The sequence below is a fragment of the Sabethes cyaneus genome, chromosome 1 (genome assembly GCF_943734655.1).
Source record: "Sabethes cyaneus chromosome 1, idSabCyanKW18_F2, whole genome shotgun sequence".
Lineage (NCBI taxonomy): Eukaryota > Metazoa > Arthropoda > Insecta > Diptera > Culicidae > Sabethes > Sabethes cyaneus.
In genome coordinates, this window is record NC_071353.1 from 114322865 (window position 1) to 114347796 (window position 24932).

Here is a 24932-nt window from a genome sequence, read left to right on the forward strand (position 1 = left end):
GTAAAGCTTTAGGTCGTCAGCATAAATTAAATATCGACCTGATGGAATTATCTTACAGACGTCGTTAAAAAATAATAAAAAAAGAAATGGTCCCAGATTACTTCCTTGTGGTACGCCCGACAAGTTTGTGAAGCATTGTGATTCGTGACCGCCTATTTTTACAGATAAGGTGCGGCCAATTAGATATGATTTCAGCCATTCAATTATGTTGGAAGAGGCTCCAAAGCGCTCGAGTTTCGCTAATAGGATGAGGTGGTCTACGCGATCAAATGCTGCTTTTATATCCGTATACACGGCATCTACTTGAGCTCCACTTTCCATAGTTTTAATGCAGTGCGAAGTAAACTGTGCTAAATTTGTCGTAGTTGATCTGCCTGGAAAAAATCCATGTTGGTCTGTTGAGATGTATCCTTTAGCTTCTCGGAATAGCACTCCACCAATTAGAATTTCAAACAGCTTTGAGCCCACACAAAGAGACGTAATTCCTCGATAATTTGCTATGTTTTGTTTATCGCCTTTTTTAAAAATTTGAAACATAATCGATTTTTTCCAGCACGTTGGGAATATCGCCTGCGCCAGTGACTGATTAAAAAGTATTTTCAACGGAGCACATAGGGCGTTCGCACAGTTTATTAACACTATCGACGGGATTCCATCAGGTCCTGTTGATGTTGAAGACTTCAATTTCTTCAGTGCAGCAAAGATATCTTCGTCTGAGAAGCGGATGCTTCTAAAGTTTAGCACATTGTCCGGAACGTCACGGATAGCATTTTGGACCTGAGTCGGATTAGCTGAAGCAGTTGCAGACACACTCGAAAAGTGTTTAGCAAAGAGATTGCAAGTGTCACTCGTTTTGCTGGAAGTTTCGTCTGCTAGAAACATGCTGCAACGTAGCCCGTTTTCTTTACGCTTCTCGTTAACAAAAGACCAGAAGCGTTTGGGGTTTCGTTTCAAAGCTGCTTGAGTACGTAACGCGTGTTTAGAGTAGAGAAATCGATTGTACCTTCGGTAATTATTGCTGGCAAAAGTAAATTCCCGCTTTGCCAGGGGATCACGTCGATTGGTGTAATTGCGAAGTGCGGCAGCTCTCAGCCGCTTTAATTGCCGTAAATGATTGTTCGACCAAGGCGGCTTCGGTCGAGGGCGGGGGGGAGGTACAAATGTTCTGAATTGCTGAATTAGTGTGTTCGAGAAAATGTCTACTGCGGCGTTAACATCGGTTGTGTTGTCTTGTCTAACAGATTATTCCAGTCAATGTGGGAGAGTGATTCTTGGAGTCCAGAGAAATCCGTTTTTGAAAAATTAAACTCCTTTACCTCAAACACATCTTCGTAGAGTACTTGGTGAGAACACGTAAGGAATACTGAAAGCGGTGGATGCTGCGTGTCGATATCGACAAGCGGGCTTCGAAACAAGTGCATTGCGAAGAAGCTTCTGCATTTACAAACACAAGGTCAAGTCTTCGATATCGGCAGTTTTTAACTGTAGGCATCTGAAGCATGTTCAACAAAGACATGCCGTCAAGTAGCGCAGTACTAGACCGTGTGAAGGTGGATTCGACGGGGTCGGGTACCGCATGGCCAAAGGGTGTGCTGTTCCAAACTAGTCCAGGCTGATTATAGTCCCCAAATAGTAGATGGACTACGTTGGGATTTAAGGAATTAGCAACAGTGAGCGAGGAGTCGACATATTTCTGAATTACGGTGACATCAGAGGAGGAGTCTGGAGGCAGGTATACAGCGCCCACGCAGATATTGGTATTACGATAAGAAATGTACACCCACAATTGCTCAAGCTCTGAACCGACACTCGTTATTTGTTTTGAAGATAGCTTATTCGATACAGCGACGAGGACGCCTCCGCCACGAGTTTTACCGCTACCAGAAGGATCCCGATCTCTGCGATAAACACTGTAGGTTGCTCCAAACAACTGAAGTGAGGTAATTTCGTCATTTAGCCAGGTTTCGGTTAGAATGACAACGTCGAAATCAGCATCGCAAACAGCTACAAACAGTTCATCGATTTTCGTGCGCAGGCTCCTGACGTTCTGGTAGTATATATTGAGCTGTTTCCTGGATACCGGTGTGCGTGTCGATGAATGGATATCAGCCACACTTACATTAGGAGAACGGTGAGCAACAGTATCGGAGACAAATGTGTTGCACATGTCGACTGGCTGCAAGTGAATGTCACAATGAGGGCGTGCGGTATCTTCTGTGGCTTCGGGTGGACATATACCCTCGTTGGCTTTACCTGAGAAAACATTAGCGGCGCTGTCATCGGAACTGGATTGTTGAGCTACGTTGGTGGAGTGATAAATGCTGTTCGAATTGGTTGACTGCAAGAAGGAGTCAATATCAGGGTGCGCAGTATCATCTATGACTTCGGGTGGACATATACTCTTGGCTTTACCTGAGAAAACATTAGCGGAACCGTCATCGAAAGTGGGCAGATGATCTACGCTGGCGCAAGAATTAATGTTGTTCAGGTTGACTGACGAGGCGAGTATTGGTTAATACGGTAGTATACAATAAGCACAATATTTTATCATATTAGCGATACTAAGAGTATTTTATTCTGAAGTGTTCGTAGTTTGAAACTGTTCTAAGTTTGAATCCGAACGGTACTTGAACAAAATTTATTTCAGGCAAATCAAAAATTTGAGCCGTTAGACGTTAATACCCAAGGATACCTACAAGAACACTAATATGATTCCAAAAATGGGCACCACTACAACGCAAAAGAAGACTAGATTGAAGATTATAATCATACTATCGCCTTATCGTGGACACAGTGACCTCATATTTATCAAAGAGGATAAAATGTTCACCGAGTAGTAGGTAATTGGGAGATGATTCTTTGTACTGGCTGTCACCATCTGAGCTAGAATATCCTTTCATCCTTTCTTTCTTCTCATCGCTTGACTTAAGTACTGCTTGAAATCTACAATCGCTGTATATCACGTTGATCGCATGATTTAATCGAAAAGGATTTGTACAAAACTGTACAACCATGCCGTTTATCGATTTCTAGACTCAATCGGTTACCGAATGACAAGTAATTGATCCGTTTATTTTCGTTTCTAACCTAATTTCTACTTAATTTTCTTAAACATTTCGTAACCTCTCGACTGTCGTGTGTGTTTTCAGCTGCAGGGGGAAACTGGGCTGGTGGTTCTCATCAACCAGCCTTCGGAAGCTGCTCCCGCAATCTGCCGAGTCACGTATTTCGATGCTCATTATACATGCCAGGTGATGCTTTCCCCGCTCTGCCTAGCCCGGAATCGAATGGCAGCTGTTTTTAAAATAATCAATATCAACGTCCACAGTGCTGGTTGCAAGAATTAAAGAGCACTTGTAAAGTTCAATCGGAATAATAACAAATGAAAGTTCTTAACACATTGAAGGAGAAACCTGATGAACCAAACAAAAACATTCTTCACGATCATTACGATTTCTATCCTACAATGAAAAGATCAAAACGTAAACTATTTATAATCATTCGTAGCACTGTCACGAAACGATTGATTTCCCATACAAATGAAACATCATTCCTGGCTTTGATTCAAACGTTCTGTGTCCTCTTAATTTGGATGATGTACACTCATAAAGGAAATGGAAGACAAATTATTTCAAAGCCAACCTCTTCATTTAATGATTTCGTAAGCCGGTGCCGGTGTGGTGTGGCGATGCGGTGCGGTGTGGTGTCCACGTCCATCAGACGGAAATACGTCCTAGATTTTGGGATAATTTCTGTAACCGCCGCCATGACACAACGGCGACCATTACGCGAAAAATGTTTCGTTATCTACTCGTCGGCAATCGGAAAAATCAGCACAATTCCGAATTCGTGTGTTGATCCCTTTTCATCACCACCAACAAACACACAGAGCCTGCATACAGTGCGGAGTGGCTCTATTCCGCCGAATCGACATCTCTCGACGGCTGCTGACTTCCATGAAATCGCAACAATTAGACCATTAGTTGGAATTGAAATGCTCGAGCGGAAGGTGAAAGAGCGATTACGCCTCCCGTGGGGCGGAGGTCCAATTAGCCGGATGAAATAAGTGAACTGAAAGCGAAATTTCAAGCGCTTTTTTTCCTTCTTCTTTGTTTGGGGGCTAGATATATAGGCAGCAGGCAGAAAACAGAAATGAAAATCGCGATTCGAGTAAATTTTCGTCGCTATCGCCGCACTTTCGTGCGGGGTCTGTGTTACGTTACGCGTTATCAGTGCAACAGGTTGTGTGTATTCGGTACGCGACGCCAACAGTGGGGCATCAGGTTTTTCCCATTTTCCACCCACCCACCTGTTGCGCTGTCGATGGACGAACATAGACGATTTTTTTCGGGTTTCTTCTCTTGTAACGATAGTTACTGCTTGTAATTAAATTGTGATGCATAATAAAACACGAATTACTTGAGCGCTCGACACGCGAGTTGCGTGTGCTAAAGTAAGGCTGAAAAATAATCTCAGACGATTAGTTTTTACGTGTGTTTTACGCATTACATCCGCAAAAATTACTATTTTCTCTACATTTAAATTAAAAAATTCGAAAGGTTGAGCTATAGACGCGACCGCACGACTGCTGTAGGCAGATATTTGCGATAAAACCGTGCATAAGAAAACTTTTTTCTCATCACGTTGTTTAAAAAACGTATGGCATAATACACAAATAGTAGGAATCTGATTTTGTCGTCCGTGCTTGGGAAATTGAGAAACTAAAAATGACAAAAATAAAACAGATTTTCCGATTGATTGATACAAAAATATTGGAAGTCGATCAGGAAATTGCTGAGTTGTTAGACTTTTGAAATGACACGTAGTCTTCTTGTAACACGTAGTCCTACGTTAAAATCTAAATTCAATAAAAATGTCAATGAAAAATTGACATGCCGTCTTCCCGCTTTATTCTGACGCATGATTTTGGCCCGTCCAACATCGCACGAATCAGCGTAACTAGATTCGTCGAAAAACCATGTTCTACCATTATTTTCCACATTTGACTGAATCGTACGTCGCCTTAAAGTCCACCAACAGATGATGAGGCTGCGAGTTGTACTGCCGGAACTTGTCTAGTAACTGACGCAGGGTAAACATCTGATCCAACATGGAGCATTCGGTATCGAACCAGCTGCTACGTTGTCTTCCACGGGTCGGGCCTTTCCGCTCTTTCGCGGTTGTTTCAATGGCAACATGAAGGTTCCTCTACAACCAATTTTTACCATTTTTTCTTCCTACTATTCTACAATTCATTGATAGAGCTTTCTGGCGTATCCCGCTGCTACGTTATCTGCCGTCAATCGCAGGATGTTGAAACGAAGCGTCCCTCAGTGCGAGCCTTCGCCGTGCTCGACAAGCTTACGCGACTCTTACACACGACGAGATAGTGGTCAGTATCGAAATTTGGTCCCCGAGAAGACCGTACATCGATGACACTCGAAAAGTGTCGACCGTCAATCAGGACATGATCCATTTGGATGCCTCCAGGTGTGCCTCCGAATATTCAGACGTGGAAGTAGTTGTAACAGATCGCCGTTCCTCTGGCCTTGGTAAAATTTATGAGCCTCAGACCATTACCGCCATTCTACCACCACCGTAATCCTGGCTCATTGTGAATAAATCCCAAAACTAACTGTTTTGCACTAGCAAACACAGACAGAGCCATAGCGTGACAATGTGGCGCCCTTGGCGAAGACCCGGTTAAGCAATTCCTCGTTTCTTAAATCCGTGTTCCTTGCAAGTTAACTAGTTTTGATAAGATTATAAACTACCGACCAGATTCTGAACCTGCACTAAATTCTGGACCACATTCTCTATCGGATTTTGTTCCAAATTTTATAACAAATTTTAGAACAGATTTGGACTGGATTCCGGATTTTTGATCAGATTTTGGGCCAGATTTTCGATCACACTTTTGACCAGGCTTTGAATCAGACTTTGCATTAGATTACTGGTTTGGACCACCTTCTGGATCTGCATCAGATTGCACCAAACTTTGGACCACATTTTTTTCAGATTTGGACCAGATTTTGGATAAGATTTTCGACCACATTTATCATAACATTTTGGGCCTTATTTTTGATCAAATTCTAGACCTAAGCAAGATCTAGGAGCTGCATCAGATTCTTAATCAGATTTTTGACCCTATTTTTATAAGATTTGGATCAGATTTTGGATTACATTTTTAATCAAATTTGGACCACATTCTAGACCTGGACCAGATTGTGGTTCTTGCCCCGATGTTGGACCACATTTTTTATCAGATTTTGGACCAGATTTTGCATCAAATTTAGGTCCAGATTCTGGAACTTGGCCGGAATATCAACCAGATTTTGAGGCACATTTTTGACCTGGACCAGTTTGCGGATCACATTTTTATCAGATTTCGTAACCAACTTTGGAACAAATTTGTACTAAATTCTGGACCAGATTTTGGACCACCTTTTTCATTAGATTTTGGTCATATTTTGGTCCAGATTCTGAAGCTGAACCAAATATTTGACCTCCTTCAAATTTTGGGACAGATTTTGAACCACATTTTTATCAAATTTGGACCAGCTTTTTAACATATTTTGATTCTGGACCAGATTCTAAAGCACATTTTGATCAGAATTTGGACCAGATTCTCAAATTGGGCCAGATTTTAAACCAGGCTTTGGAACACATTTTCGATCATATTTCGGGTCAGATTTTCGATCACATTTTTGACCAGGCTTTGAGTCTGATTAGATTCTGGATCGGCATCAGATTTTGAACCATATTTTTATCAGATATGGACTAGATTTTGAATAAGATTTTGGACCTTATTTGTGATCAGATGCTTGACCTGAACAAGATGTTGGAGCTGCATCCGATTGGACCCCATTTTTATCAGATTTGGACCAGATTTTGGATAATATTTTGGACCACATTTTTGATAAAATTTTGGACTTCCTTCTAGAACTGGACCAGATTGTGGTTTTGGGCCCGACGTTGGACCACATTTTTTATCAGGTTTTGTGCCAGATTTTGCAGCAAATTTGGGTCCAGTTTCAGGAACTGGACTGGAATATCAACCAGATTGTGAGCCACATTTTTGATCCGATTTTTAACCACTAACCAGACTTTGGGTCAGATTTTAAACCATATTTTTGACCTGGACTAGTTTGCGGATTACATTTTCATCAAATTTGGTTCCAGATTTTGTCAATAATTTCGGAACAATCTTGAACTAGATTCTGGACCAGATTTTGGACTACCTTTTTCATTAGATTTTGACCATATTTTGGATCAGATTCTGGACCTGAACCAAATATTGGATCTCCATCAAATTTTGGGTCAGATTTTGGACCACATTTTTATCGAATTTGAACCAGGTGTTGGATAATATATTGAACCAAATTTTTGATCATATTTTGGATCAGATGTGGCACCAGATTTTGAACCCCGTACCGGATCAAAATCAGATTTTGAGCCTGGAGCCAAGCATTTTCACCAGATTTAGAATCAAATTTTGGATTTGGACTTTGGATTAGATTCCTGGTCTGGACCATATTCTGGTTTTGCATCAGATTTTGGTGCGAATTTTGGACCACATCTTCATCAGATTTGGACCAGATTTTGAATAAGATTTTGGACCACATTTTGGATTTTATTTTTGATCAGATTCCAGACCAGAGCTACATCAGATTCTAGATAAGAGTTTTGACCCCATTTTTATCAGATTTGGACTAGATTTTGGACCCCTTTTTTATCAAATTTTGAACCACATTCTAGACCTTGAGATGATGGACCCGAGAGATGGTTTTTGCGCCGATGCTGGATCACATTTTATTTATAGACCAGATTTTGCATCAAATTTGGGTCCAGATTCTAGAACTGGACCAGACTTTAAACCACCAACCAGATTTTGGATCAGATTTGAGCCATATTGTGGACCTGGACTAATTTGTGGGTCACAATTGGATAAAACAATTTTGTTCCAGATTTTGTAGCCAATTTTAGAACAAATTTGATGTAGATTGTGAACCAGATTTTGGACAACCTTTTTCATTAGATTTTGGCCATATTTTGGACCAGATTCTGGAGCTGAACCAAATGTTGGACCTCCTTCAAATGCTGGGTCAGATTTTGAACCACATTTTTATCGAATTTGGACCAGGTGTTGGATAATATATTGAACCACATTTTTGATTATATTTTAGATCTGATGTGGCACCAAATTTTGGATGTGGGGCCAGATTCTGAAGCGCATTTGATCAAATTTTGGACCAAATTCTCAAATTGGCCAGATTATAAACCACACATTTGATTAGATTTCATACCAGCAACCAGATTTTGGAAACAAATTCTGAACCGGAACCATATTTAGGGTCAGGACTATATCGTGGACCACATTTTCTTTTATCAAATTTGGTTTTGTTGTAGATTATGGAACAGATTTGGACTAGATTGTGGATCATGTTTTGGACAACTTTATTATCAGGTTTTAGACCATTTTATTATCAGGTTTTGAAACAGATTCTAGATCTGGTTCCAGAGCGTCATAGCGTCACATTAGACCATACGAATAAAACAGTTTCCTTTGCTTTTCCCGTTTAAATCTTATGGGACAATAAGTAAAGTAAACTATTTTATTCATACGGCCTATTGTGACGGCCTTGGCGAAACCCTGATTATCAGTGTTCCCTTGACGTTAAGGTGGTACGGTACTGAATCCCAACATGGTCGGAAAAATGGGGTCCGTGTGAGGATATGGGTGCCATCGATCCGGCCATGTTGGATTGAGTACCGTTTCACCTTAAGTATTATTTGTTAGAATTAGACTGTCATACATGATTCGTACAACCCTCCATATCCAATACTTCGCTATAGTTGAGAGCGCCTTACTGGAGTTCAGGCTATTTTCAGCACCCCCTAGAGTTAGCGCCCTTAGTGTGGGCCAGTCTGACCAACTACACGCTACGGCGCTGAACTCAGAGATACTTTTTTTGGCAAAGTTACAGAAAATGTTTAATTTTTTGAGAGCTTTGATAGTTGCCTTGAACAATGTATTCAATTCTTCTTTTGGGCCTCTGCGGGCTGCGGCCGAGCTTTTTCAGTCAGTGACTAGCAGCCATCTTGGACTTACCTGCGAGTATAGTGGAACGGGTCCTCCAAAACCCTTTATTAGCTAAGTGGGTTATTCTTGCGCTCGCCTGTTGACAGATTCTGCGTTTTTAGTCCCTCACCATCCAAACAGCAGCTAAACAACCTCCCAGATTCCATCCCCTGTCCACTGTTACTACCAAAATGTGATTTCCTTCGGTCAGGTTTTGGTTGATTTTAAAAAACAGGCAGTTAAAAACTAAACTTCAAGTTCTAAAATATCAGTCAACAGCAAAAAATGGCTGATAGTGTAGATTAGTCGAGCAATCGTTCAGCACTGCAATTCCTGAATGAATTGTTTGGAAGGGTAGAAAACTGTGAAAGACAAATTGTCAGCAGTTCAGTAGTCATGTCCATGGACTGACAGATAAAAGAATACTACCGGGGGTAAAACTGTATGCGCTGAATGGGTTTTATATTCACCTTCATGCAAGGCTGCCAATGTTTTCGAGCACTGCTTCCGAGTGTTGCCTTTGACAAAATAGCAAATGATGCCTAAAGTTTGCAGGTGCAGAGACCTAATCCGACAGTTTCATAGATTTCTTTCTATAAGAAATTTTTTTCCAAGTATTTTAAACTCAATTTAATAAAAAAGAACTAAATGTCCAAATTTTCATTTTCTCAATTTCAGTTCAGATATTTTGACATCTTTAGTAAAACTTCTATCTATCCTCATCTTTCGCCTTTACATCTTTCAGCTTCCAATCAGCAACGTTAATTACGCTAATCATGCAGGTGGTTGTCGCAAAACATTCACGAATGACAGTGAAAGCTTATGCAAACGCACTTTCAATTACAAACTGACGCTTTTATACCTGCAGCTTGATTGATAAGTTGACATTTCCAATTTCCCACAGTTACAGTCGAAGCATAAATGATTGAAAAAGGAAAAAAAGAAAAAAGAAAAAATACATACACCACATGACGAATGATGTTATTACCGTGCAACCTTGACAAATCCGTACTAAATCAATGAAATGGCTAGTAATTTGCCAAATTCGCCACACAGATAAATCGAATCAACATTGAACCCAAAACTCAACGGTCGGTGCGAAGCATCAATCAATTAGCAGCAGCATTCTGCATTTGGTACGCGAGATGATTGACACAAACGACACAACAACCGGTCGATTCGGGCCGGTTGATAGGCAAATTTTAATGAGCCCTTTCTCTCCGGCACATTGACGGACGGATTGGATTTGAATGCACAACAACTGTGACACAGTCACGGTACTGCCGAACCACACAGCCAAGCAACACTCACTGTTCCAATTTTTTGCAGGCTCTAACTGTTTTTTTTAAATTTGGGTTTAGTTCGGAGTGTCTCCGTTTGTGTAAAGGTGGCGCTTTTTTACCACCAAAGGAGGGGGTTGCTATTTGTTGGATCTTCTTCAACAAAGAAGAGTTATGTCGGTTTGTCTGTGGTTGAATCATTCGATAATGAATGCGTTTTTCGAGTACATTTATGATGGTGACCATTACCGGTTGGGAATTGGAAATCGGTCTGTCCGTATGGTTGTTTCGTGCAAAATAAAGTTGTTTTTATTGCGGCTTCTAAGAATACATGGGAGAAAAAACGATTAGCTGTTTTTATATTAAGGCGGTCTCTATTAGAATTCTTGTTAGGGAATTACTGTATTTGCTTATTCATTGTTTTATAATTTTTGTGTAATTTTGATCCGAATTGCATAATTTTTTGTGTCATTATTAGGCATTTTGCTTCGATTTGGTATCATTTTTTTCATTATTTTTGTGTTATTTTTATATCGTTTCTACGCTGGCAACTAAATGAATGAAAATTTAATAGAACTGGCGCGTGTATAGTTCTTTTTCAGAATGAGCCTGGTTAAAATATTTTCATTTGCTAATGCGTGATTTAGATTATAGAGTTATGCCGCAATTTATGTTTCATTTGTATCGGAGACCCCCCTTCCAGAGAACGGAGGGGTCTCAAACCATCATAAGAACCTTCCACGGCCCCAAAAATGCCTGCATACAAATTTTACGCCGGTCGACTTGGATTCAGTAGTTTCCGAGGCTATAATTCGTTTCTATATAGTTTTATTACGTTCCTCTAGAGATTTTTAGAACCAATTTTATAAAACCGCTGTTAAAACTATGAGTTCCATCAGAACTTTCTGATGACCACGCTATCTATCTATCTATCTTCTATCTATCGATCTATACATATAAAAGTGAGCGTGTGTATGTTTGTATGTTCCATCATAACTCCAGAACGACTTGACCGATCTCCACCAAACTTGGCACACATGTTCCTTGATATAAGAGAATCAGCACTGGGGGGTTGCCAAAAGAGGGGGGCGGGTTCATAACAGGGAGGGGAGCCCTTATCTCCGAAACGCCTTGACCGTTTTTCATCAAACTTGGCACACATGTTCCTTGACATAAGAGAATCAGCACTGGAGGTCAACAAAAAGGGGAGGGAGATTCCCTAATAGGTAGGGAGGGCCCCTAATAGGGGGGAAGGCCAAAACTCCGAAACGGCTTGACCGTTTTTCATCAAACTTGGCACACATGTTCCTTGACATAAGAGAATCAGCACTGGGGGTCAACAAAAAGGGGAGGAAGGTTCCCTAATAGGTAGGGAGGGTCTCTAAGAGAGGGGGAGGCCAAAACTCCGAAACGGCTGGACCGTTCTTCATCAATCTTGGCATTGACCAAACTCGTGACTTTAGTCATGACCTTGAAATGCGGTCAGGCATATATCAATAATTTTTTTTTTTGAAATGATGATTCTACAATTGATGAAGGGACGGTAAGGGAAAGTAATGAAGAAGGATTTTTCCGGGAATGAAGGGGAAGTGTGGAAAGGAAGGGGGGGGGGGTAATAGGTAGCTATGGTTAACAAGTTGTCGTTGTGACTCCTATCTTTTGTCCAATGCTGGAAGGTGCATGGGTCGAACCGAACTATAATCTGATTACAGTTCGGTTCGACCCATGCACCTTCCAGCATTGGACAAAAGATAGGAGTCACAACGACAACTTGTTAACCATAGCTACCTATTACCCCCCCCCCCTTCCTTTCCACCCTTCCCCTTCATTCCCGGAAAAATCCTTCTTCATTACTTTCCCTTACCGTCCCTTCATCAATTGTAGAATCATCGTTTCAAAAAAAAAAAAAAAAAAAATCTTGGCATACATGTTCCTTGTCATAAGGAACTCAGAACTGAGGGTTCAACAAAAATGGGGGGTGAGAGGTTCCGTAATAGGTGGGGGAGGGTCATTAATAGGGGGAGGCCATAACTCCGAAACGGCTTAACCGTTCTACAACAAACTTGGCCCACATGTTCCTTGACATAAGAGAATCAGCACTGGGTGGTCAAAAAAGGGGGGAGGTTCCCTAATAGGTGAGGGAGGGTCCCTAATAAGCGGGGATGCCATAACTCCGAAACGGCTTGACCGTTCTTCATCAAACTTGGCACACATGTTCCTTGACATAAGAGAATCAGCACTGAAGGGGTTGACAACAGGGGGACCGAAATGTTTAGACGATTCTCCCATAAGGACAGGACAAAAGGAGAAGCTGATAACCGGAGGTTGCTGACGAGAAGGGGGGAGTAACGCCCACATAACTGTAACAATTTATCCGTACAACAGAAAAAATCAAAATACGAAACACTAAACTGCAATGCTCGCAGCTGTAGATTTGTCAAGCGTAATTATGCACCGAATCAAAGTGTTCATCTGAGAACACCATGTTTTTCCCTTGGTAAACTTTATGTGGCTTGCTGCAGAGTGGGCTCAGCCAATGTGCATACTTGCTCCTGGTGGTGACACTAAAAACATTGTTTACAAACAAGTTCTGTCTTGAAGTGAGTTGAAAGGAATGACAGGTTTTTTGTATCCATGGAAGAAACTCTGTCGCACCTTCTACTTTTTTTGAAAAGCACAATAACAAAACTATTCATTACCTATGGGTGGGGCCATTGTTAGTGGAAGGTGCAAATAGGATAAATATTTTTGTTTCTCTTTCTTCATTGGGTTTTATAGGGATTTCACACAAACAGATTTCACACAAACAGAAAACAGATATGTAAGTGGCCGGGTAGACAAAAGAAGAGGAACTGACAAATGGGGAGGAGCATCCAAAAGAGGAACAAGCATTATATTTTTGCATTATAAGCATTTCGGTTACAATAACTGATGTACAAGTGGCTGTGAGACAAAGGCGCCTCGAGTAAGATCGGGCACTCAGCTAGTAAATTAATAAAATTAAGGTTTTAAGGTCAAGTAGACGTATCACGCTGTGCTGAAAGGAGCAATAAAACTGATTAAGCTTTCGCAGTTTGACAACCCATAATATTATAAAGTTTTTCGCTTTCCACTCTGGTAAAAAGTCAAGTCAGTCAAACAGCTTTGTTAACTTGAAAATACACATCCGTGAGCAGATGAGTATGAGCAAATTAAAGTTTTACTAACAGGTTATCCTGCTCGATTTGGTTTATAGCGAACGTAATAAAATATCCTAAAGAATAAATAAATAAACTTTCAGCAGCCTCTGTAGTTGTGCAGCGTATGCGCATTAAATTTTATCGGGCAGATTGATAAGACAGGCGGATAAAATCAACGCGCTTTCAAAATTTCAATTTCAATTTTCGAAAACTGGTTGTTTTACCAAAATAAATATATTCAACTAGCTGACCCGACAAACTTCGTATTGCCACAAATTAACCTGTGTTGTACATAAATCATGAATCTCGGATGATCTTTGTCACAATCTCGAGTTTTGCAAGTTTCTGAGGAGTTCAACCTTAGATGATTCATTTTGGCAGTTACGTAACTATGAAAGCATCCCAGGTAACCAATAAGCATCACCAATGCTATTCAAATGTAGGCCAATAAGCATTTAAGTCGCCTTAAATGCTACTTAAATGCTATTTTGGCATAATATACAGCTACTTTACGCATAACCTTCTTATAGTGCTGACAATGCTAATTTACAGCTAATTACCGACACGAAGAATTTGAATACAATTTTGGATGCCAATTGACAACACCTATGCAGTCAAAAAGCTAATAGGGTAACCAACGTATTTTGGACCCCATCAGCAGCTGTACATAATTTGGACACTTACAGCAAAATCAAATGCAAGTGTCCAAATTATGTACAGCTGCTGATGGGGTCCAAAAAAGGTTGGTTACCCTATACGACAACGTGCTGATTTGCTGATTATGTTAATGCTTATTAGTTACCTGGAATGGGTAGTTTAATATACAAATTTGCAATTTTTTCTCACAATAAAGTAGAAAATAACTCCCCTGTCCCATCATTGCATAGCCAGAAAGCGGATAGCAATATTCGCCATGATTGTACAACATTTCGCCGAATATCATTTTGCGAAAAACCTTAAGCGGAATGTACCATTTCACGGAAAACTTTTTTGTGGAAAGTACCATTTCGCGATCCTCTCCTTACTCGCTGTCGCTCGTTCCAGGAAACCCAGGTAGACCTAGGAAAATAAATAATTTCTGCGGGGAATTGCCTCCCCCCAGTGGGCGGCGCTTCCAACGGCGAGTCGCCGGCAACACTCGCGGCCGTCTCGTCCTGAATGATCTAGTGTTACTATAGATAGTTTTTGTGGTCTTGTTATTGACTAATATTTTAGGGAAGAGTTTCGAATTTCTCGAGTTCGATTAGTTCTTGAGTTTCGCAAAAATTTCTGTTTTATTTGTATGAGGGTCCATATCCCCCTACCACAGGGGTGAGAGGTCTCTAACTATCATAAAAAAAATCAAGACTCCAAAATCTCCCACATGCCAAATTTGGTTCCATTTGCTTGATTAGTTCTCAAGTTATAAGGAAATTTGAATTTCATTTGTATGGGAGCCCCCCTCTTAAAAGGGGAAGGGGTCGTAATTCACCATAGAAAAAATTTCTGCTATCTAAAACTCCCACATGCCAAATTTGGTTCCATTTGCTTGATTAGTTCTCGAAATAAGATGAAAATGGCATTTCATTTGTATGGAAGCCCACCCTCTTAAAGGGGAGATGGGTCATAACTCGTTTTATAAAGAGGAGAGGGGTCTCAATTCACCATAGAAAAAAAAATCTTGCTTCCAAAACCACTTACATGTCAAATTTGGTTCCATTTGATTGATTAATTCTCGAGTTATGAGGAAATTTATATTTCGTTTGCATGGGAGCCCCCCTCCTAAAAAGGTAAGGTGTCCTAATTCATCATAGAAAATATTCTTACCTACAAAAACACCCACTTGCTAAATTTGGTTCCATTTGCTTGATTAGTTCTCGAGTTATGAGGAAATTTGTATTTCGTTTGTATAGGAGCCCCCCCTCCTAAAGTGGGGAGCGGTCCTAATTCATCATAGAAAACCTTCTTGCCCTTGAAAACATGCCAAATTTTGATTAGTTCTCGAGTTATGAGGAAATTTGTATTTAATTTGTATAGGAGCCCCCCTCCTAAAGTGGGGAGGGGTCCCAATTCACCATAGAAAAAAATTTTGTCTCCAAAAACACCCACATGTCAAATTTGGTTCCATTTGCTTGATTAGTTGTCGAGTTATGAGGAAATTTGTTTTTCATTTGTACAGGAGCCCCCCCTCTTAAAGTGGGGAGGGGTCCTAATTCACCATAGAAAATATTTTTGGCCTCGAAAACCTTCGCATGCCAAATTTGGTTCCATTTGCTTGATTAGTTCTCGAGTAATGAGGAAAGTTGTATTTCATTTGTATGGAAGCCCCCCCTCTTAAAGGGGAGAGGAGTCATAATTCCCTTTCTAAACTGGGGAGGGGTCTCAATTTACCATAGAATAAATTCTTAGCCTCGAAAACCTTCACATGCCAAATTTTGTTCTATTTGCTTGATTAGTTCTCGAGTTATGCAGAAATTTGTATTTCATTTGTATGGGAGGAGTCTCTACCCATCACTAAAACCTTTCCTGGCCCCAAATACCTCTAAAGGCAAATTTTTGATTAGTTCAGTAGTTTTTGATTCTATAAGGAACATCCCGACAGACAGACAGAAATCCATTTTTATATAGATGATTAGTTATTCTCAATTTCAAGAAAAAATCTTTTAGTTGCTTCTTGTAACATAAAATCCGACTTATAATAATTTACTTTCTGTAACACACTTTGTTTTGATGAATTTTCGCTTGGTTCACCATATTGTATTGTTACGCCACACGTATGGTACGTTTATAAGAGACGTGATACAGCCAACTAGTTTTATCGGGGTAATATATAAGCAAGTACATTAAATTTGCCCTTTTAACAGTTTTATTATGGTTTTATAGCTAACAGCTATAGGTGTGTTTTGAGTCGTATCCTCTAAATATTGTGTAATACCATAATAAAACCGTAGGTAATTCACAATAAAATCTTTATAAAATGCAAGTAAAACCACGTGGCTTCAGAATTGTTACTTGGGTTGGAACAGGACGTCCATTAATTATTTTCGTGATAGAAAAATCCATAACATTCTAAGATTCTTAGATGAAAATTATTTACGATATTTTCGAAATAAATCCCGATTATATTTGTGTCCAAACCTAGAGATATTTTTTAGTGTAAAAGAAACTAAGCTATAGAACCGAGAACTGTCATTTTATGAAACATAGGACATCATCGGCAAATCATTATGTATGACCCCAGAGTGCCCCACTCTAGGCTGGCCAGTTATTTAAAGATATTTAGTCAGTATTAACCTTCCTTAGTTGTGTAACCAAAGGCATTGACCATTAAAGAAAAAACGGAAAAAAGCTAAAACCTTAAATTAGTATTATTCATAAGCATTGATTGGTTTGATTTCATATTAGGGGTCCCCCCGTTTAAAGTCTCTTTAGTAGCGCTATAGAGCTGCCACTGGCAAACGGCAAGCAACAACCTTCACATTCCAAAATAAGAAACGACGACAAAACGGTTCGCAATCAATTGGCCAGCAGCGGGGCTTAAACTGAGCACAGTGGCACTGGCTCCGAGCTGAGCGCTCGGCGGTAATTTAAAACTGCCAGCCGTCGCTTTTGAAAATGATCCGAAAATTAGCGGGTCGGTGTTTTTTCGGTTGTACATACAGGACCGAAAACCTGCGGCGGTCAAATTACAACCCACAGCGCGCAGGTTGGTAGGTTGGTCTGTGTTCAACAGGTAGGTTTTTTACCTTCTGCGTTCCCCCGTCGGGTTCGGTTGCTTTGCATTTTAGCCATTTGCTGCATTGCATTGTTGGCTCACGCTTTCGACGATGAAGGGCGGCAAAAAAAGTTATTTGAATGTTTCGATTCATTCGCCAATGGACCTAACTTCCGAACTAGATTTCGCAATGTGCCTTGCCAAACAGTCTGTGAGTGTCATTTTGATTGAATTCTCGATTCAGAAACCACCATCGTTGAACGCGCTACAGTTCTAGCAGAGTTCCACACAAACCACTTTCCCTGCTCATAAAACTCACCTAGCGGCACAGATTTTGTCTGTGGGCGTCCAACAGGTTTTCTAATTCGCGTCCTTATATTAGTCGGAGTGAGCTAAATTTGTAGACCCAACTATTTAAATACAGCGCGTTACAGCTCTTGGCAGCTGGTTCACCTTGAAGTATGTGCTAATTTTTACACCCTTTTTTTCTCTCTTCTCCATCCGGTTTCTTTCAGATGAAACAAAGCCCTACCAAACAGCAGACACCTCGTGGGATAGCACTCTGTCGTTCGATCTCCCGGCCGACGGCGGTCTTGGCAAGCGAGCTCCGGAAGCTATTCTGAACGGTTCCGACGGCAAGCATCACCAGCGGCAGTTAAGTACGGCAGATCAGTTAATTCCGTACCAGACGGAACGCACCAGTGCGAGTACCAAACTCGAATATAAGCCGTCAACTCGTACCGTTAGTTCCGAGGACAGCTGCTACTCAGAGGAACGGTACATTTCTTCCGACGACGAAGACGAGGACGACGACGACGACGACGAGGACGAAATCGACCTGGACGAGAACGACATCCGGGAGGAGTACCTACGTGAGCATCACCGGCGCAATCGTCGCGACCAACCAAAGAATTCAACGCCAAAGGAAGTAACACCAACGGCCTCTGCGTCCGAACAGCAGCAGCAGACTTCCGGCGAGCGAAGGCGCAGCATCACTCAGTTTCAGAACACCCTCAACAAAGCAAAGTATCACTTTTCGCTCGATAAATGGAAAAGTCACCACGGCGGTGGCAGCAACAGTGCAGCGGCAGCGGCAGCAGCAGCAGTGGCAGCAGCAACAACTGTGGTCAACGGGAATCACGTCAACAGCAGCAGCAATCGAACGTCCTGCGTATCCCTGCCGGTGGCTGTTGCTGGTGGAGGCGCTGGCGGTAATGTTCAACTGATCACCGATCTCGCTAATAACAATCGGAACTCGATGCACGGTAAGTTTTGATTTAGTTTTTTTTCACACCTTAACGCATCGCTTATTTACTCATATTTTTCTGGCTTCTTTCACTGTTGAGTTCGAACACGTTCTTTGAATAGAAATATGACGTTGTGATCTACCGCGCAAATGTTAAAAATATGTCTATCTTTACACTGCGGATGTTTTTTGCTTATTGATCAAGACGCTTCGCTCAGGGTTTATTTCTTTATTTATTCATAGCTTAACCAACATTAACGCTAATTAACGTTGCTTGCATATAAACAGGATTTACAACGCCTCAATCTAAGTGTAAAACGATTCAAGAGTACTTGATCAAGTGCTTCATTAAAATTCAAACTGCTGTTGTTTTGCTGTGTACAACTGATTGCGACCCTTATTTGTGGTCGTAAATTATTGGGAGATACAAATTAATTCCATCCATTTTTCTAAGGTCAAAAACTAATTTATGCCAAAATCAAAATTAATCAACAAATTAATTGAACTATTGCCGATCGTTTGCTAGTGCTTTTTACCATCTCTCAAGCAATTACCGAATTCCGTCTAGAATTTTTTTAAGATTGTCATCTTTTGAGAAGATATAAGTTTTGAGTCGATTTTCGAACTCATAGAAAGAAGTGAACCGCCGGAAGAACCCGCAATCAGAATGAGCAATATTGGAAGAATAGGATGGCGGACGCGGTAAAATATTCCACTTGAGCGTTTTCAAATACTCTTTCACGACTTTTCCGACTGCAACTAAGCAATATGAATATTATCAGTGAAGAAAACTGATAGTGCCGCGGTGGTTCCCTATTTTTTCTCTGCTAGCTGCTGCTCGCAATCTCGTTCTGAGATGATTTTTTTTAACGACTAGGGAAATCTGCTCAGCACCTTAGAATCCCGAACCCCTAATGGGGCGTGAGGACCCAGACCCACTAAAACCCTACTCGAGTCTCCAGCCTCAATCCCCCCTGGCACCATCTTATCGGTATTACTTCAGGGAGGGGCTATTGTGCTTAACGCACACTCTTAGATAACTACTGGACTATGGCAGTTAGACTGTTTATTCGCCGTTGATCGGCTCTCCAGCGGTTTTGTAGCTCAAATACAATCTGGGTAGCAGCCGCATTGACCGCACCCCAGACGTCCGAGCTAGAACACATCCTTTGGACTAAGTTATCCGGAGTAGTGTCCTGTTCGCTCACTGTCTGCATGTTGCTTCTCGCGTCCACGAAACGACGGCATATAAAGAAAACATGTTCTGCAGTTTCTTCAACATCCACGCATTCGGGACACGCGGGGCACTTCGCATGCCCGAACTTGTGCAGATACTGTCTAAAACAACCATGCCCTGACACAATCTGTGTCAGGTGGAAGTTGACTTCGCCATGGCGCCTGTCGACCCACCCGGATACTTCCGGAATAAGTCGGTGTGTCCACTGGCCCTTTGTGGAATCAGACCATGCCCGCTGCCAAGTGATCATCGAGGCCGATCTTGTGGTACTCCGTATGCCTCTAGTTCCACGTTGGTTGAAGCAATCAACGTTCTCATTGATGATGATGCCAATTGGTATCATACACGCTAAGACGCAGATTGCGTCATATGAAACTGTGCGATACGCACTCCACACTCTCAAGCACATGAGACGATAGGTACTTTCCAGCTTACCTAGGTAGCGTTTGGTTCCTAACGCGGATGACCACACCGGTCCGCCATACCTAAGTATGGACTGGACCACGTTGGCTAAAAGCCTTCGCTTGCTACTATATACCGCAGAGCTATTAGACATCATACGAGCCGATGCCGAAATAGCTGTGGAAGCCTTCTTGCAGGCATAATCGACGTGGCTCCCGAACTTGAGCTTGTCGTCGACCATGACTCCCAGGAGTTTTAAGGACCGAAATAGCGCAATCCCCTACGCTGATATTTGCTTGCTGCACCGACTTGCGGTTGTTCACCACGATAACCTCCGTTTTATGATGCGCTAGGTCCAGTTTCCTAGATCGCATCCAATCTTCAACAATGCTTATAGAGTGGGCAGCCGTCAACTCAACCTCTCTGATAGATTCACCGTAGACTTCCAAGGTGATATCGTCCGCAAAGCCGACAATCACCACCCCTACCGGGAACTTTAGCTTCAACACCTCGTCATACATGACGTTCCACAACACCGGGCCCAATATGGAACCTTGCGGAACCCCTGAGGTGATTGGAACGCATTTCTGACCCTCCTCCGTGTTGTAGCATAGCACACGATTCTGGAAATAATTTTCCAGAATTCTGTACAGCGACACCGGCACTTGGACGTTCCGAAGCGAGTTGGCTATGGAGTCCCAGGTAGCGCTATTACGCATTTCTCACGTCAAGCGTGACAACTGTGCAATAGCGGATACCCGTCCTCTTACGCGGGATTGCCACCTCGACTGTCCTAGTGACAGACAAGATGGCATCCACCGTAGATTTGCCTTTATGGAAGTCGAATTGGTTCCTTGACAGACCGTTTGTACCCTCCGTGTACTGTACGAGTCTGTTAAGGATAACCCTCTCCAAGGTGCTGGAGTATCGAGCAGTATCGAGCAGACAGATTGGGCTATATGACGAAGGGACACCCGGAGGGTTTCCCGGCTTCGGCAATAGGACCACGTTCTGTCGCTTCCATCTGTCCAGGAAGTGGCCATCTTCCAGGCATCTACTTATTACTGCTCCGAATAATTCGAGAGTCTCCAAAATAGCCGTTTTAATGGCCAAATTCGGAATTCCGTCTAGTCCCGGTGCCTTGCTCACCTTTAGGGATTTAGCGATCTCAATGAGTTCGTCGTTCGTAACCGTCGCTTCCTCCCCAACCTCTAAGCCGCCGTCGCCCACGTTAATTTAGATGTTCGGCATGGAGGCCGACCATCCTACGCTATAGTCTGAGATACTGGAACGTCGGCCGTGGGACGACTCAGCGACCTGAGGCCAGGGCCTTGGCTCGTGGCGCAGAAAGAGGCCCTCGATGATTCGCTCCAGCATCTCTGGCGATCGCTCTGCGGGCGCCATCACACCCTTGGCCTTTGCCATTACGACCCTGTAGGCATCGCCCCACAGGTTCGCATTAGTCATAACCTTTCAAAGCAGGCTCGTTTACTAGCTTTTATCCCACTCTTAAGCGCTGCGCATGCAGCAACAAGTGCTACTCGACATTCAGCCCTACCTTCATCCGAACGAACGTCATTGCATAATTCTCCTCGCACGAAAGCACGCTCCGCGGAGTTCCGCAATTTCATCTGTCCACCAGTAAGCCGGTGACCTGCCATACCTAGGTCGACTTTTCCTAGGCATGGTAGCGTCACACGATCGCGACAGTACCTCAACCAAATGATCAGCGTTCGGATCGGGCATACCGCGATCACCGCACTCTCTCCGGATCGCTTCCACAAATACTTCGGGATCGAAGTATGATGTCTTCCATCCACGGGTGGTTGGAGTGTTGGCCCTACTCACCGCCTGCCGCCTCGTTATCTGACCGACACCATAGCGGACCGCCTGGTGGTCACTGTGAGTGTAGCCATTGTCTACCCTCCAGCCTCCTATCAGCCCAGGACTGCCAAAAGTCACGTCGATGATAGACTCCGCACCGTTCCTACTGAAGGTACTTGTGTTGCCGACGTTGGCCAGGTCTACGTTAAGCTTTGCCAGAGCTTCAAGCGGAATCCGACCCCTATGGTTCGTGCGACGACTTCCCCGCTCTACCGCCCAAGCGTTAAAGTCGCCCGCTACAACCACCGGCCGTAAACCAGTCAGCACATCTGATACTCGGTCTACCATCCGCGTAAACTGCTCGATAGACCAACTCGGCGGAGCATAACAGCTGCAGCAGAACACCCCATCCACTTTGGCAACCACAAATCCCTCGTCTGCAGTTGACACAACCTCCTGAACCGGGAACCTGCTTGTCGTCCATATAGCCGCCGTCGCAGACCTATCCGAGACCCAGTTGCCGTTTCCGGCAGAGACGCGATATGGATCTGAGATTATGGCAATGTCCATTGCTAACTCAGAAACTGATTGGTGTAACAGCTGCTGAGCCGTGTTGCAGTGGTTCAGGTTGAGTTGTGTCACTTGCACTATGAACGTGGCTTAGTCGCCGGCACACCGGCCGGGCACCTTGGACCTCCTGTTACGTGCTTTGCGTCCCGTTTACCGGTACAGATCAGGCACTTGGGAGGCTCCGCGCAGTTCTTTGCTTTATGGCCAGCACTGCCACATCTCCTGCACAACTGGCTCCTATCTGGCCCCTTGCAGTTCCAGGCTTTATGTCCATGCTCGAAGCACCGGAAGCAAGCTTCCGACTACTTGAACACGCTCAGTGGGCATACCGACCACCCCACTTTTAGCCTAGAAGCTTTCAGGGCTTTGTTTCCGTCAGTCAGCGGAAGTCGTATGGTGGCTACCTGGGTCCCGGCCGGACCCTTGCGTAGGCGAACCGCCTCGGTTGCCACCACCACTCCACTTTGCTCTTTGAGAGCTTGCACGACCTCGCGCACTTCGGTGATCTCGGCCAGGTTCTTAAGCTGGAGAGTCACTTCTGGTGTGAGAGCACGTACCTGCACTCCTTCCGCTATGGACTTGTATACGGAACTCTTCTTTGTGGCGTCCTTCTTTAACTCGAGGATCATATCGCCCGTGCGTGAGCGGCGGATGCTCCGCACGTCCGCGCACAGGTCCTTGAGTAGGGCGTCTCCTTTCATGGCCTTCAGAACCCCCGATTATTTCGACCCGTCGGTTTTCAGGATAAGAGCGTCACCCTTCTTCGCTCGCTTTCTTGCCGGTTTAGATGGAGCAGTTTTTTTTACTGGAGCCTCCTCCGCCTTTTCTCTTGGCCCTAACCTCGGTCCACGGGCCACCTGTCTTGGAGCTTCCCGCTGGTTCATCGGTTAGCTCTGCCAACCCGCTAGCCTGAGGGCTTTTACCGATCAGGCGTTTTTCGATCCACCAGGGGTGCTATCCCCCGGGGACTGTCTCGGGCGCTTGGCGGATGCCTTACCGCTGCTGGTAGCGCTTTCCGTGGCCTCCTGGGCCGCGTTACGACACTCCGTCAACGGGCAAGCGTCCGTTTGTACTGCCTTCGACGCCTTCTTCGCCTCTCCTGCACGCGCCACGAGGTCGTTGTGCGTTTTGGTCGCTGCATTCAAAGTTCTCCGAAGCATGAGCAAGCTCTGCTTCAGATCCTTGGAGAAATTGCCGCGACCTGACGTAAACTCGGTTATTACATCGAGCTGCTGTGGCGCTGCTACCACTTTAGGTACAGCGTCTCTATTCTTCTCCATCGCCCTGATTAGCGCTGGGCCGTTCATCGCTGTGTCCGGCGTGGTAGGCATACCGCTGCCTTTGCCACCCACACTAGCGCTCCTAGTTGCATCCTTCTCCACCCTTGGTGGAGAACGCTGGATGCCTCTTCTAGCGAACGGGTTTTTCACCGTATCTACACTTGTTGTATTTTTGATTTTGATTTCCATAAGAATCCCACGAGTTGAGGGGAAAGAAAAGTCCGCCACATCAGAGCCCCTCATGATGCGGTAAGGGCTGATTACGGTGGAGGGCGCTCTGGTACTCCACAGGCTCCGTTTGAGGCTGAGTATTTATAGAACCCCCCCCACCATTCGTCCCTCGGCACGGGTCGCATGACACCTTGGATTAGGGGTTTACTTTTAGCCATGGATAACAGTTATTAAAACCATCCTCCTTTGAGGGCTTTGGACCCTCTGCTCAGGTTCCCAGTATTTTCAGGTTCATCGAACATACTTCTACCGAGATCCGTCATTTGCAGGCGAAGAGTTTACACTCAGCCTTCGCATGAGTGCCCTCTTCTCTGTCCGCATACGACCCTAGTTTTCATCGGTTGTCCGATTTCCACTAAGGAACATATGGTATCGGATGGTATCACGAGGAGGTTAAGATATGAGTGCTAAATAAGAGGCTGTGGAACTTCGTGGTATCCATTCTGAAATGACTTGCAGCTCTGTAAGGGGGAGATGTAGCGCCCCTACCTGCGCGCCCTATTTTATCATATTTTGAACCAGGAATTTAGTTGCAGAAGACATTGCCTTGCGTTCTTTTACGTTCAGCTTTGCATTGACCTAGTTTATCATTTGTCTAAAGTAAAGTGGCACATAGACTGCAGGGCTCAGCGGTAGGCAAGTCATTTAGAATAAATTAATAAGTTGCGAGATACTGACCCAACCGGGCGCTAAACTAAAAGGAAGCAATTCCGTAGCATGCGGTAGCTTGAGGTCAATGGTAATGATTCACCGGGCACAGCGTGGTAGTTTTTTTTTCTGGGGTTGTCATGGAATATCCATTTCTGCTCCCCAGTGACTATCTGATGTAACGGATCTCTTCTTTGTTGCCTTTGTATCAGCGCAAGTGAAATATCCTTTTACTCCCACGGCTATCAATCGTAAAAAC

General features: G+C 43.4%; 1 protein-coding gene across 2 annotated transcripts in view; it reads left to right on the forward strand.

Moving 5' to 3' along the window:
• LOC128745303 (uncharacterized) overlaps window positions 1–24932 on the forward strand; it is a 277308-nt gene that overhangs the window by 234706 nt on the left and 17670 nt on the right. For both annotated transcript variants that reach the window (XM_053842339.1, XM_053842340.1), the window contains one exon: window positions 17751–18500. In XM_053842339.1, the coding sequence (XP_053698314.1) occupies window positions 17751–18500 (750 nt within the window). The remainder of the gene's footprint in view (window positions 1–17750; window positions 18501–24932) is intronic.